The sequence below is a fragment of the Rissa tridactyla genome, chromosome 3, assembly GCF_028500815.1.
Source record: "Rissa tridactyla isolate bRisTri1 chromosome 3, bRisTri1.patW.cur.20221130, whole genome shotgun sequence".
In the NCBI taxonomy this organism is placed as follows: Eukaryota; Metazoa; Chordata; class Aves; order Charadriiformes; family Laridae; genus Rissa; species Rissa tridactyla.
Window position 1 is genome coordinate 12,611,630 of NC_071468.1, and position 12,685 is coordinate 12,624,314.

A 12,685-nucleotide genomic window follows, 5' to 3' on the forward strand; every position below is an offset into this window, starting at 1 on the left:
CAATAACTGCATAAGCTGTCGCTATATTAATATCACCAACTGTAATCAGAGAGATGCTAACCTGGCTAGGTTCTATGCTAGCTCCCGGAATGGGAGAAGAAAAGTTTCTATAGTTTGTCAACAAGCCAACTTCACTGAACAGATAGTCAGCTACCAGAGCTGAAAGGGGAGGATGCCATCTACGTGGAGGCTGGCCATAAGTTCATACAATCGCCGTGGCATTGCAGCCTAGGATTAGAGGGCTATTTTGCCCTCAGTGGAACAGAAGGTTCTTTCAAACCAGGAATCAGGAAATGGAGCAGATGAGTCCAAAACAGAAAGCAGCCAGAAACGCCCACAGCCAAGAGCTGGCTATTCAGCTAGATGCAAGAGTAACCTAAACAACTGAGAAGGAAGGAGAGGAAAAAGCCAGTTGGGTATTTATTATTCTAGAGAAGTAATAAGGTTAAGAGCTGTAAGTTGGCGGGCAGTAATATACTGATGGGGGAGCCTGAAAGAAGGAAAACTAGTGAGGGGTGGAATAAACTCACCCTGCTTTCACTAAAGGATATGCAGAATTGATGTTCTGCATTTAATTGGAGCCTACAGTTGTGTTTATATGTTTTAAAACATGTTTAAGAGGGAAAAAAAGATTTGTTCAACAATCTGTAAACATTCTGGGTTACATATATTGGTAATTATTTTTTTATTTTTTTAGCATGTTTTTGTTAGTTTGTCTTCAGATCACTGACGTCACAAACTTGTATTCTGTGTTAACTTTTCTCTTTAATTTGGGGTTTATTCTTTTGGTCTTTTTGTGACTACCCCCTTTTTTTCCCATACAACTCCTACCGTAATTAAAGGTAGTTCAGTTTTTAAGTACATCTGCCACACCGCTTTCAGAAGCACTTGAGTTGAGGTGTTCCTTAGAACATTTATTTTTACATTTACATTATTTTTGCCTTATCCCATAATTTGTTTCTGTATATCTGACCTTGAATTTTAAGTGGTAAAGATTGGAAAAAATCTAGCATGTAATGGATGTTATGCTAAAGAAATAAGGCTTGAACCCTACAACCAGTAATAACTGTTTTGCTTTACAGTGCCTCTTTCTTGCAATCCCTAGAGAGTTCTTGTGCTCGATCTCGAGTGGGAATGGTTAATGGAGAAAGAGGAAAAACAGCATGTTTCTGACTTTTCTGCAGAATTAGTCTGTGGTAACTCTTGCTGCACTGAAAGAAAGGGGAGGAAAAAGCCGAAATCCAGCACAACAATTGAATCTCCTGTAGTCCTTTCTTTTCCCAAACAGTTGTTGGGAAATAACATTTGTTTTCTTCCTTAGACTTTATATAAATGTATTAATGCAAAGCTGCTTTTGTCTCAAATAATACATTTTGTTTTCTTTTTGGTGATTCTTGTTTCTCTCAGTTTTGTTTTGTGACTTATGTCTTGGTGTAAAGGCTTTATTCCTACTTGGGAGCTGATTGAACTTCTGTGGAGCCAACTTGTTCCTAAATTCTGCAATTTAGATGTTGCCAAGAAATTTCTATGAGTCTTTGCCATGAGAAGTTTGGAAAAAATTTTTTTTTTAAAAAAAAGGGAAAGAAAACTTGAACCCATTTCTTAAAAACAGAAAGCATAGCAACCACAGTCAGAAACATTTAGCAGTTTGGCAGCTGACAGCAGGACATACAAAGAATAACAAAATAGTCTATTGAGGAGGGGAAAAAGATCTTCAAAAGACTTGTGTCCACAGCAGGGTGAAAAACATAACAATCCCATTATCAAGTTGTTAGAAAAAAATGTTAATTTTTTTCTAACGTCTGCTAATATACATGTTAACAATATGCCAGTAGCCTAGATCATAAAAAGGCGTTCTCTGGCATCCTCTTTAGATGTCTCTATTCAGGCAGTCGCAGTGGAAGAGAAAAGAATAAACAAGCAGTTCTGAGATCAGCATTCGAAACTCCAGCAGGAGAGACCAGTTTGCCTAGAAGGCCAACTATCACAACTGTATTAAATCTGCAAATAGGTGACTGATGCATGAAACTGAGGTGACTTGCCCAGTACTGCACAGTGAATCTAAAGAAAAGCAAGTAAACAAGTTTTTCAAGACCAGTGCCCTGTAACATTCACGATATACCTGTTACTTTAACTCTGATTCTGTTAGTACTGGATTAGTTTCTACAACTGTAGGTAACGATTACCAACTTTTTTATTGCCTTAGAGTAATTAAGCTGTCTTCCCTGTACCAAATTGTGAACTATTTGTTATTCCTTTTTTTTTTTTTTGCATTCTTTTAACATCATTGCTGGGGGTAGGGCAGTGGTTTTCAGATAGTCTCCAGCGGACTTTCAGATGTGCTATTGATTTTGTAGTGGAATTCCATGTAATTATGCTAATTTTTTTACCCTTTTTTTGGTATCCATTTGCTTTCCTAAAATTCGCAGGGATATGATAATAAGCAATTTATATAGAACATATATTTGTGTGCATCAAGTATGTCAGTTTTCTGCGAACAGAAGTTTTAAAAATACCTGATGTGCAATATATCCTGTAATATTAAGAAAGATGAGTGCAGAAAATGTTCATGTTGCTTGGTTACAGAAACAATAAACACCACAAATTTATTGTCTCTCGTTAGCCATTCGGTGTGACATTGAAGTTCTACCCCAGTGTAGTATCATGGCATCATATATTACGCTTTTATGTTTACCTTCAGACATGTACTGTTCAAGCCCAGCTTTTATTGAGTGTAGTTTTTGATCAGATAGGGTACATTTTATTTTTCTATTTGAATGGCTAATGTGCTCTGTAGTTGCATACTAGAAAGTTGGAATATCATACTCTTTTTGCAATAGTGACTGCCATCTTCCTTAAAAAGAAAATGGGAGGGGGATGACACCCTGTAGGAAATGTGTGTGTAAATATGACTTACTTTGGACCCAGCTCCACTAGACCCGATGCTGATAATGTGAACTTCAGTCTTCCTGAAGTCTCTACCCTGTGAGGAAACGGTGTATCCATTTTACAGAGAAGCAAGGAGAAGTTAAGGTCTCTGTGAGGCATTCAGATGCAGGTTAAACCCAAGTTCCTGGATTACTGGTCCTGGCTTCGAATAGCAAGAATTATTCTAAGGATTCTTTTCTTTCTACCTAGTAAGACAAAGTAGTCTGTGGAGTGTATGTCTGATTTTAAGATATACTTGTTATATCTAGAGCTATAAAGAGTAGAACAAAAGCATATGATCATCCTATATGAACAATAAGTTCATATTATTCATAACCACTCATATTCAGGTTAGCCCTGAAAAAGTCCATTTCATATTTTCCAAAAGCCACTGCCCTGAGAGGGGGCAGGCTTAATATAGCCATTTTACATTTCCAATCATTAAATTTTTCTTTTTTTTTCCTATTGGATAACTTAAGCAATATTCAGTGCTGCTTTGGATTTGGACGATCAATAGCCTTCATGTGGGTTTCTTTCCTCTTCTGGCACCATGGAAGAGCCAAGTCCAATTTTAGTAGAGTGCATGGAGAGTTGAGTGTGCTGTTTCCACTCCACCGTTTTAGATGCTCGGACTGGACAGGAAGAAGAGGCAGGAGAATGTGAATTCCACATACATATTCCATGGAATTTGTGGCACTGTAGTTGATTGGACATGCTTTTTTTTTCCTAGCTGTAGTAAGTTGACTTTTTGAGCTGAAACTTGCAGGGCAGTTAATTGATCTAAAATAATGCAGCAAGATGCATGTGCTGTTGTTTTCCCTGGGTGTTTACATACCTATACCATGGAACCCTCTCCTGTTGTACTGAGGTTTACTTCCTGCTCACTAGGACTCTATAGACGCTCGTGTTTTGTTTCAGTGCTCAAAATTAAACCCCTTTCTAAATGCCCCACATTACTATCACCACACACACACGCGGAAAATTAAAACCATTTAAATTGTTTCCTTGGAGTTTTCATTGTACCTGCTAATCTCTTCTCTGTGTTTAGATAACAAAGCCGATTTATGAAGTTGAGTAATTCTAGAGGCTTGAATAGCTGTTGTCATTCATATTGTGTGCTTTCGCATTGTGTTCAGAAATGCGCCCCACTGCAAACATTTGAACTGGGGCTCCTTAAGTTTTGTGTTAATAGTCAGTAGTTTATTGTGTTCCTTGATATATTCATTTTGGAGCTTGGAAATGAATTGAGGCATATTAGCAAAATGACAAGTCTCCCGTGAGAAGCTGACATTCATGGATTAGTTCAAAACCATTCAGCAAACACCAAAAAAATACATGATAACTCTCAATGGTCAGATTTCTGGGGAATGTGATACTGTGCGCACCAGGTAGTTCTCAATGAGCACGGAAATTCTAGTGGCTGTTAAAGTAGGCTGATAAAATTGCCTCAGGCTTCACTTACTGTAAGTCCCATTGCTACAGTTTCTGACATCAGTAAGTTATCTCCTGCTGACTTCACCGTGCAGCATAAAATTGTAGGTTCGCAGCACCTACCTGAGCCATTTTGGATAATACTAATCTCCATTTTAGGCAATTAAGTGCCCTTATTTGCACTAGGTGATCCAGTTTTCATGACAACCGGAAAATACTGCTTTATGGTAACACTTATGATTTATATCATTATTTTTTTAAACAAATTTAGAGTCTGGATTCATCCATTCATTCAAATTGTATTTAGAGAAGTATTTTTTCCTCACCTCCCTGTTAAGCAAACAGACAAGCTCTTCAGAGCAAGATCATAATGTAGGTGCTCTGAACTCCTGGTTTCTCTTTGACTTTCAAGGAAACCTAGATACTGCAAATTAGGCGATGTGGTTAGCTCCTTAAGGATCATATTTTGTTTTAATAATATAAAGAAATTTGAAAGAAATGCTTCATAGTAATTTAAAGGCTTTTAATCACGGTGATTGAAAGGCTATTGCTAGCAGAGTTGGTCAGTATTCTGAAATATTTAAGAGTAATGCCATTTCTTTACTAGTATTTGATATACAAAAAGAAATCTTTAATGTGGAAAGGGCGGCACTTTGAAATTTGGGTTCTTTCACATCTTTCTTGGTTTTAAATTTCATGGGGATAGGGTCAGTAGAAAGAACTGGTAGGGTTTTGTTGGTATGTGAATATTTTTATTATATTGACTTTTTAATTTGATATTTGAACTATTGTGTATTTAGGATACATCTCTAATATCAACAGTAAATTCCCTGTCTTCTCCTTCACCTTTGCTCAAAGTTATTCATACATTTATACACTAATAATTATATTTATTATTATAATTCTTATATTTTCATTGGCTGCTCTACTACATCTTTTGTTGTTGAAGGCACCTGCCACGACAACTGGCAGGATCTGTAGTGAATTCCTAATACATTTCTAGAGTTCACTGCATACTAGGCTGGCTTGCAATAAATTATTATATATCTGATAGATCTTTGGGAAGCAGAAATTAATTTGACTTCTGTTCCAAGATGACCACGGGCCATGTTATAGAGTGTGCTAAGCATAAGTTAATATTTGCTGTCTCTTATCTGGACTTATTTTTTAAGACTCAGCACTGTGATATTATAAGTGACCTGGCATGTGGTTGGCCTAGACAGTAGCAAAGGGAGCTCATATCTTGATTGTAAAATGATATGTAGGTTTGCCCTTTCCATCCTGGAAAACAAATTTATTCCTTGCTTTGGATAGCTCTGTTGCAAGTTACGTGGGGAATTGCTAACTGCTCCTTTTTCCTTGGCAGTTTAGGTGACCTTTTTCAGTTTTCAAGAGTGAAGTAATTAGATATTTTAAAGACTGAGGTCTTGAACCTTACTTAATATTAAGAGGAAAGAATACAGTAAATGGAAGACAAATTCAAGGTGCTCTTAATAGCACAATATAATTCCCCGAGGGCTGGCGGTTTTGTGCACAGGAAAATTACGTTGTTGTTTTTCAGGTATGAGAGTGAGTGAGAGAGCAAACAACCTCTCGCCAGGGCCAGCCCAATAGATGTGCTAGGAAAGCACACAGCGCTGCGAGGATACTGACTGGTGGCTTGTGGTAGGAGTAAAGGTGAAACGTGGCTCAGATAATTCTCCACTGCAAATTACCTTCACTTGACTAATTGTGGATCCATGCCTTTATTTGAGGGAAAACGTATTGAGTTAACGTTAAAGAACAATACGTAGGGTGTGTTTAGATGGAAATAGCAGTGGATAATATAAGCCCTATTAAAAGTATGTTTGTCCTTATGTACGCAGAAGGAAAAAAAATATTAAAAAGCAGAATCTTTGGAAAACAATAAATGAGAAAATTTACAAATTGAATTTATTTGTGCCCTAGAGGCTATAGATTCTGAAGCATGTGCCTCCATGAGTTATAAAGCAGATATTAGTCTCAGAACTATTCCTTACTGTTCAGTTCTTTTCCTGAAATTTAATGACTACTACTTTTTGTGAACATACTGGTTTTCTCATTTTTGCTGTGCTTCACTGATGGCTGAGTATAACTTCCATGGATGGGGAGAGGGGTAAGAATCTCAGTGTAACAGCAGGAAACGGGCTTCCAAATGCCAGCTGCATTCAGTTAATAGCTTACAGTTCTTTTCAATTACACTTTTCAGTTATGGTTGATAAATTCCTGTTTTAATACTAATTATCCATGATAATTCAGTTTCAAATTTTCAATTTTGTAAGATTAAAAGAATATAAACATCCTAAAACTTAGAACATAAACACTTTAAAACATAGGTGTAGACTTAATTTCATTGCCTCAAATGAATGTAATAAGATGCAATCCTGCACATCTAGTAGCTACGAAGTTTTAATTGTGCAACATGGAAGTAAGAAATTATCATATGCAACATTTAGGGATTCCAAGAATGTTTTAGTATTGGTGGTATAAAATTCCACAAATTTGCTCCTCTTACCTGAAGTACTTTAGCAATTTTTCCCTCAGATATTATATGTCAAGCTGCTTAAAGAGCCGGTGAGGAGTTCTTGAGAAAACTATTGCCAGTATTCCTGTTTGCTCTTTGTCCATCAGGTCCTTGAACCATATTTATTAAAAATTATTGTTTGAGTTGGCAGATGACTTCAAAGCCTATAGAGCAGTTTTAGACATCAAGGAAAGCTAAGCTCTCTTTTTGTCTGCTCAGTTTTTCTAACGTAGCTATTAACGACTAATTTTATTATGCAATCAACCAGCTTTCATTAATATCAGACAATTTGGATTTGTCCATAAACAAGAAATTGTCTTTGTACACTTATTTGTATTGCCCTAGTATCTACCTTTGTTCAGCAGGCAATTAAAGAATATTTTCTCCTCATGTTCTTTGTTGCCTTAATTACTTTCATTGTCAACAGCATGATTTAATTCTAATGAGTGCCCATTTGTTCCTTCTTTTTGCCGTATCCTCTAGTCTCTGTTTAATGCTTTTCAGTCTCTTCTTGAAAGGTTCCCTGCTGTAACTCCTTCAAATGAGGTGAAGCTATCCAAAATCCCTCTCACCATAGAAAGTTGCCCATGTTTCATGAGACCAGACATCTCTAACTAATATTGCCTGCCAGGCTACTGACTTCTCGCTCTATTCTTCTGCCTTTTGGCTTTCTTCACTTTAAAGACAGAAAGTCACCCCAATGGGAGATCACTTGCATGTGCTTATTCTCCAATAATTGTCTAAACTCCTTTGCTTAATCTGTGATCTCTGAGGCGTTACAGAGGTATTTGATAAATGCAAATATGGATCCTTATTCTCTAAGATTACAAGTTAGTCCAATTGTAGTCGCTTCTTATGTCTTCACTGAAAGAAGGCAACATGCGTTACCTGCCGCTCTATGGCAGAGTATCATTGTTGTCAGGAATCCGCAGTGAGGTTTATTTGTTCTCATTGTGAGACACAACTGCAGCGGGAACAGCAGTGGTTGTACCAAGCCCTGAAATAAAATGGAGAAATAGGCCTTTTAGTAGCTTTTAGGACACGTTTTTAATGTAGTAGAATAATTCTGCCATGGCTTATGATGAAATTTGCTGGGTGGATAATGACAGAATTTGAAGGAACACAATTCTTACAGTAAAAAATTGTTGATCTATCAGTCATCTCTTTAGTGTTCTGTTATCTTTAAACACCATTTTTCAATAGCAACTATCACTTGTGGCGTATGCCATCTTAGATTGTGTGTATGCTAGTGTTTTGATTTCTAACAATAGCACAGTTCTGCAGTGCGTCCCCTGTCTCTTCCACTTACGGTGTGTCAGTTCAGTTTGCAGAGTGGGTTTCATCTGTGTTCAAACTAGGCTTCAGAGGAAATTAATCCAGAAGCTCTAAGTATTCATTAAGCACTTTCTAACCTCTAATAGGGATGTAAGGTCTAAACTGGTGGTTGGTCCCCTGAACAGCTTCAGACTACATTGTATAGTTGGAACAGTGGATCAGGGGCCGGACATGATCTAGTCCTGAATGGTGGCGAACCTGTAGACGAAGAAGCCTCAGCACAAAGTGCTTTGATCTGCTGAGCTGTCGCTTTTGCTCCAAATTTCTTTCTAATGTAGGCTTAACCTGAGAAACAGAGAAGGTTTTAGCTTCTGTCACTGCGCATTCACATTCGGCCATTCAGTGGTATTTTAGCTTGACTACATCATTTATGGAATAATTAAAAATATTGAGAAAATGCTTGTGTGCACCTTTGCTATTGGGGAGCTTCATTTAAGCAGTCCTTGTATCGTGGACAACACAGAACTTGCAGCAATTTCAGAATATACTAACAAAGACTAGAACCCTGGGAAATGGTTATATGGTGACAGGCTTCTCTGAACAGACTAAATGAGTGATTTGAAGCAAGAATATTTACTATGGAGGTCAATTGGTTTTAAAACTAATACTGTCTTTCACTTTTCTGATAAAAGTCTTCAGTCAGGGAAAATACCTAAGTGGTTTTATTTTTTGTGCAATTGATTGCAAAGATTGTCCTGGTTTTGTCTGGTTTCATCTGTATGATACTAGTTTCCCTATTTTATAGCTTCATGAATAGCATGGATGCCCCAAGGACAAACTAAGATGTTAAATTATAAAGTATCTGACCTTGATACATTTTCTGTACATGAACAGAAGAGTTAAGACTGACAAAGGGTTTAGAGGAAGAAGAAATCTAATACTTCTCTAACACAGCAGAATGGCTGCGTGAAGAGGGCTTTTAAGCAATCCCACACAAGCTCATTTGTGACTGATAGTATAAATTATGTGCAGATTCTTTCAGATTGTTTGAATTAACTCTAGGGATATTTTTAGAGCAACTTTGTTTGGTTTAATAAAAACTATTATTAAATCATTAGTCAACGACAATAGTTATTTAACTTTGTGTGTATGTAAATTATCATATTTATATACCATCATTATTGTCCTTTAAATAATATGCCTATTCAGGTTTATATCTGTTTGGTTAAAATGGTCAAGTTCCTCTTAGTAACTTGTCTGCTTTACTTGCAGGTTGTATATAAAAATAACGATGTCAGGTTGGAGTTATCTCGACTTGCCAAGCAAGGAGATCCTAAAATGAAGATTCATGGGGTTGTAGCATTTAAATGTGAGAATGTTGCAACCTTAGATCCAATCACATTTGAAACACCGGAGTCTTTCATCTCTTTGCCAAAGTGGAATGCCAAGAAAACAGGCTCAATATCATTTGACTTTCGTACAACTGAGCCAAATGGCCTGATTCTTTTCAGTCATGGAAAACCAAGGCACCAAAAAGATGCCAAACACCCACAGATGGTGAAGGTTGACTTTTTTGCCATTGAGATGCTTGATGGCCACCTCTACCTGTTGTTAGACATGGGATCAGGTACTATAAAAATAAAAGCCTTGCAGAAGAAGGTGAATGATGGTGAATGGTACCATGTGGATTTTCAACGGGATGGACGGTCAGGTAAGCTTTTTTTTTTTTTTTTTTTTTTTTATATTCAACATGGTTTTTCATGTTTTATCTGAGGGAATACTGGGTATGTATTATGTTGCCACCATTAGAGTTGTGCATGATCTGAAAAATAAGGGAATTATAAGAAGTCATTACTGTCAGGTAGCAGAATACAATGATTTGCAGAGTAAAATATTTTATGTTAACATTTATTGGGTAATCAGGTACTTAATCTTGCAAGTAAGTGTGCTGTGTATTTCAAAAACAAACAGTAATCTCCCTCTGTGCTTGCTTATACCAAATAGCTGAAGTGGCAAGTTTTAAGAATAAAAATGAAGCAAAAAAGAGTTACTGAAAGTAATCTCCAATGTAGGGAATAGTTGGCCCACAGAAACAACACAGACCTTCCAATCATGTCAGCAGATCTCAACATAATTAAATGATATGCTAATGAATGGCTAACAACGCATATCAGCAGAAATGGAAATAAGTGACTTGCCATATTCTGTCAGTATGATTCGTATTCTGTAGTAGTTTACTCAACAAAGGGTAAAAATAAACAATTCATAAACTCTTCCTAATGCTACTGAAATCTCTTATAGCATAAAATGCATTTAACTGGTGAAATTGTCATTGTGTTTCAGCTGCATCTGATCTTGACTATACATATTGACTTCAGTGGGTTTGTCCATCAATAGTATCTTTCCTGTAGTTCATCCCAGCATTTGGGAGGGAATTTACTGAGTCTTTAATTCAGTCCATCAAAGAATTTTCCAATTAATATCACTATGCAATCTGAAGTTCACATACACTCTGAAATTGAGTCTGGAAAAAATGTAAACTCTTCTTCTTTTGGATTTTGTGGGGTGTCCTCCACTTTTTCCCTTCCGGTGGCTCTTTTTTCATTACGTGCATTTATAATTTCTTTCTGAAACTTCACAACAAAAAAGTTACTGTTTTATGACTTACTTTCTTACTACCCACAAATCAGATTTCAGATCAAGCGAATCTTAGGTGCAGGTTTAAATTGAAGCTTTCAGTCAAATCCATGCTTGAAAGGCAGACCAAATTCAATTGATCAGTCCTCCCTAGCATTATGAAAAATAATGACTTGATTCCTGGGCTGTGTAGCTTCAAATTCTGATGGTAGAGAGTTTGATTTTCTGATTATAATATACCAGTTGCTTATTTACATTTCTTGAGGTTAAAAAGCAAATAAACAAAACCCAAAAAACCCAAACAACAAAACACGCAACTCCTCAATTGTGATTGAATATCTAGCGGTTATATTATTTATACTACAATCTTCATTTCAGGCTTCCTTCTTAAGTACTATTTCAGTGATTCATGAGAGGCATTAAATCCTCTAATAATCGTGCCTGTGGGACTCCACTGAAAGCAAAGTTTATGCTTACATCCAAAGTCAACACAACTATAAAGAAAAGAAATAAATACATAGCAATTGTTTACATTTACAGATATGTTCTGCACTTTCATTGCTTCGTGACAGCTGTAGCTCACATGTGCCATTAAGAGAGTTTAGGGCATACTTTATTTAATTCTTTAAAACTGTTGATGGACATCAGCAAGAACGTAGACTAATTTTAGGAAGCAATACACACATGGCAATCAGGACTGCATAAGTGGAATTATTGTCGTTTTAGTGGCCAGTCCAGCCCAAACTACGACAATTATAGTCAAATATATATGCAAAAGAAAAATTACTCCAGCTGATGAATTGCCTATGATCGAGATGGGTGAACTTTATTTACCCTGTCACTCTTGAAAACTGACCGTAGTACATATTCACCCTAAAACATTGAACTATTACCAGGATTAGTTAATAAATATGTAGGCATATGGATTGACAAACTGAATTTTTAGCTGAAATCTGAACCAGACATCAAAGATTTTCTGTGATTTTAATACATACAGTAATACTTTATAGTAGAAGAAGTACCAATAACAGAGGCAATGCTGTTATTTTTCTTAATGATAATATTGGCTGAGTAGTATATTAGACCGTCAGATTGAACCAAGTAAAATGACTGCCTAACAATTAAAATAAACAATGAACTGTAAGTTCCTATTTTCTTCTGATTGGAGGTACCCATGTGTTATGTTTAGATTATTTCTTCATGACTTATGCATGTTGGTCTATTATGCTTTTTTCCATGAATAATAAAATCCATTTTGCTATTTCAGGAAGCTTTTTCTTTTATTTTCTCTAGTCAAAACCAAACATATTGGAAATCGTATGACTATGATCACTTTTCACTTGCTTACCTTCACAATTTTTGTATAAATCAATGAATACACCTTGTATTTAAAAAAAAAAATTGGCTTTTCTGAGACTTTGTTGTTGCTGCTGACAAAATACTTGCCGACCTATCAAGTACAAGGAAGGCATTCTCCTGTTAATGAATAGGTAGCTCAAATAACCTGTGATTTTTATTTTTTTTTTAAATGACGTTTTGTGTCTTGCAACCTTTTACTGCTAGCCTTCAAATCCAATGCAGAGTGGTTCCCTCAGATAATAGAAAGCTGTGACATTTCTCAAGGAGCTTTGCTAATTTCCTTGACTTTCGTATTAGCTGGATCAGCAAGTACTTGATTTATTTTTCATTTTTTGCTCTCTTCCAGACTCTCAGTCACAGGGAGCATCTACTGTAAACTACTGACTTTGCCATTGTCCGTCTGGGACTGTGATGGGGGAGATGTAAGGAACGAGAGCACATTTTTAAACTGTACTTATCCAGGCCCCATTCACTAGTAATTTTGCTGATCCCCTCAGATTTTGGGAAATACAA

The 12,685-nt window shown here is 36.4% G+C and overlaps 1 protein-coding gene across 23 annotated transcripts in view; it reads left to right on the forward strand.

Annotated features, from left to right (window-relative positions):
• NRXN1 (neurexin 1) overlaps positions 1–12,685 on the forward strand; it is a 715,088-nt gene that overhangs the window by 278,965 nt on the left and 423,438 nt on the right. For all 23 annotated transcript variants that reach the window (XM_054193682.1, XM_054193683.1, XM_054193681.1 and 20 more), the window contains one exon: positions 9,449–9,887. In XM_054193682.1, coding sequence (XP_054049657.1) covers positions 9,449–9,887 — 439 coding nt within the window. The remainder of the gene's footprint in view (positions 1–9,448; positions 9,888–12,685) is intronic.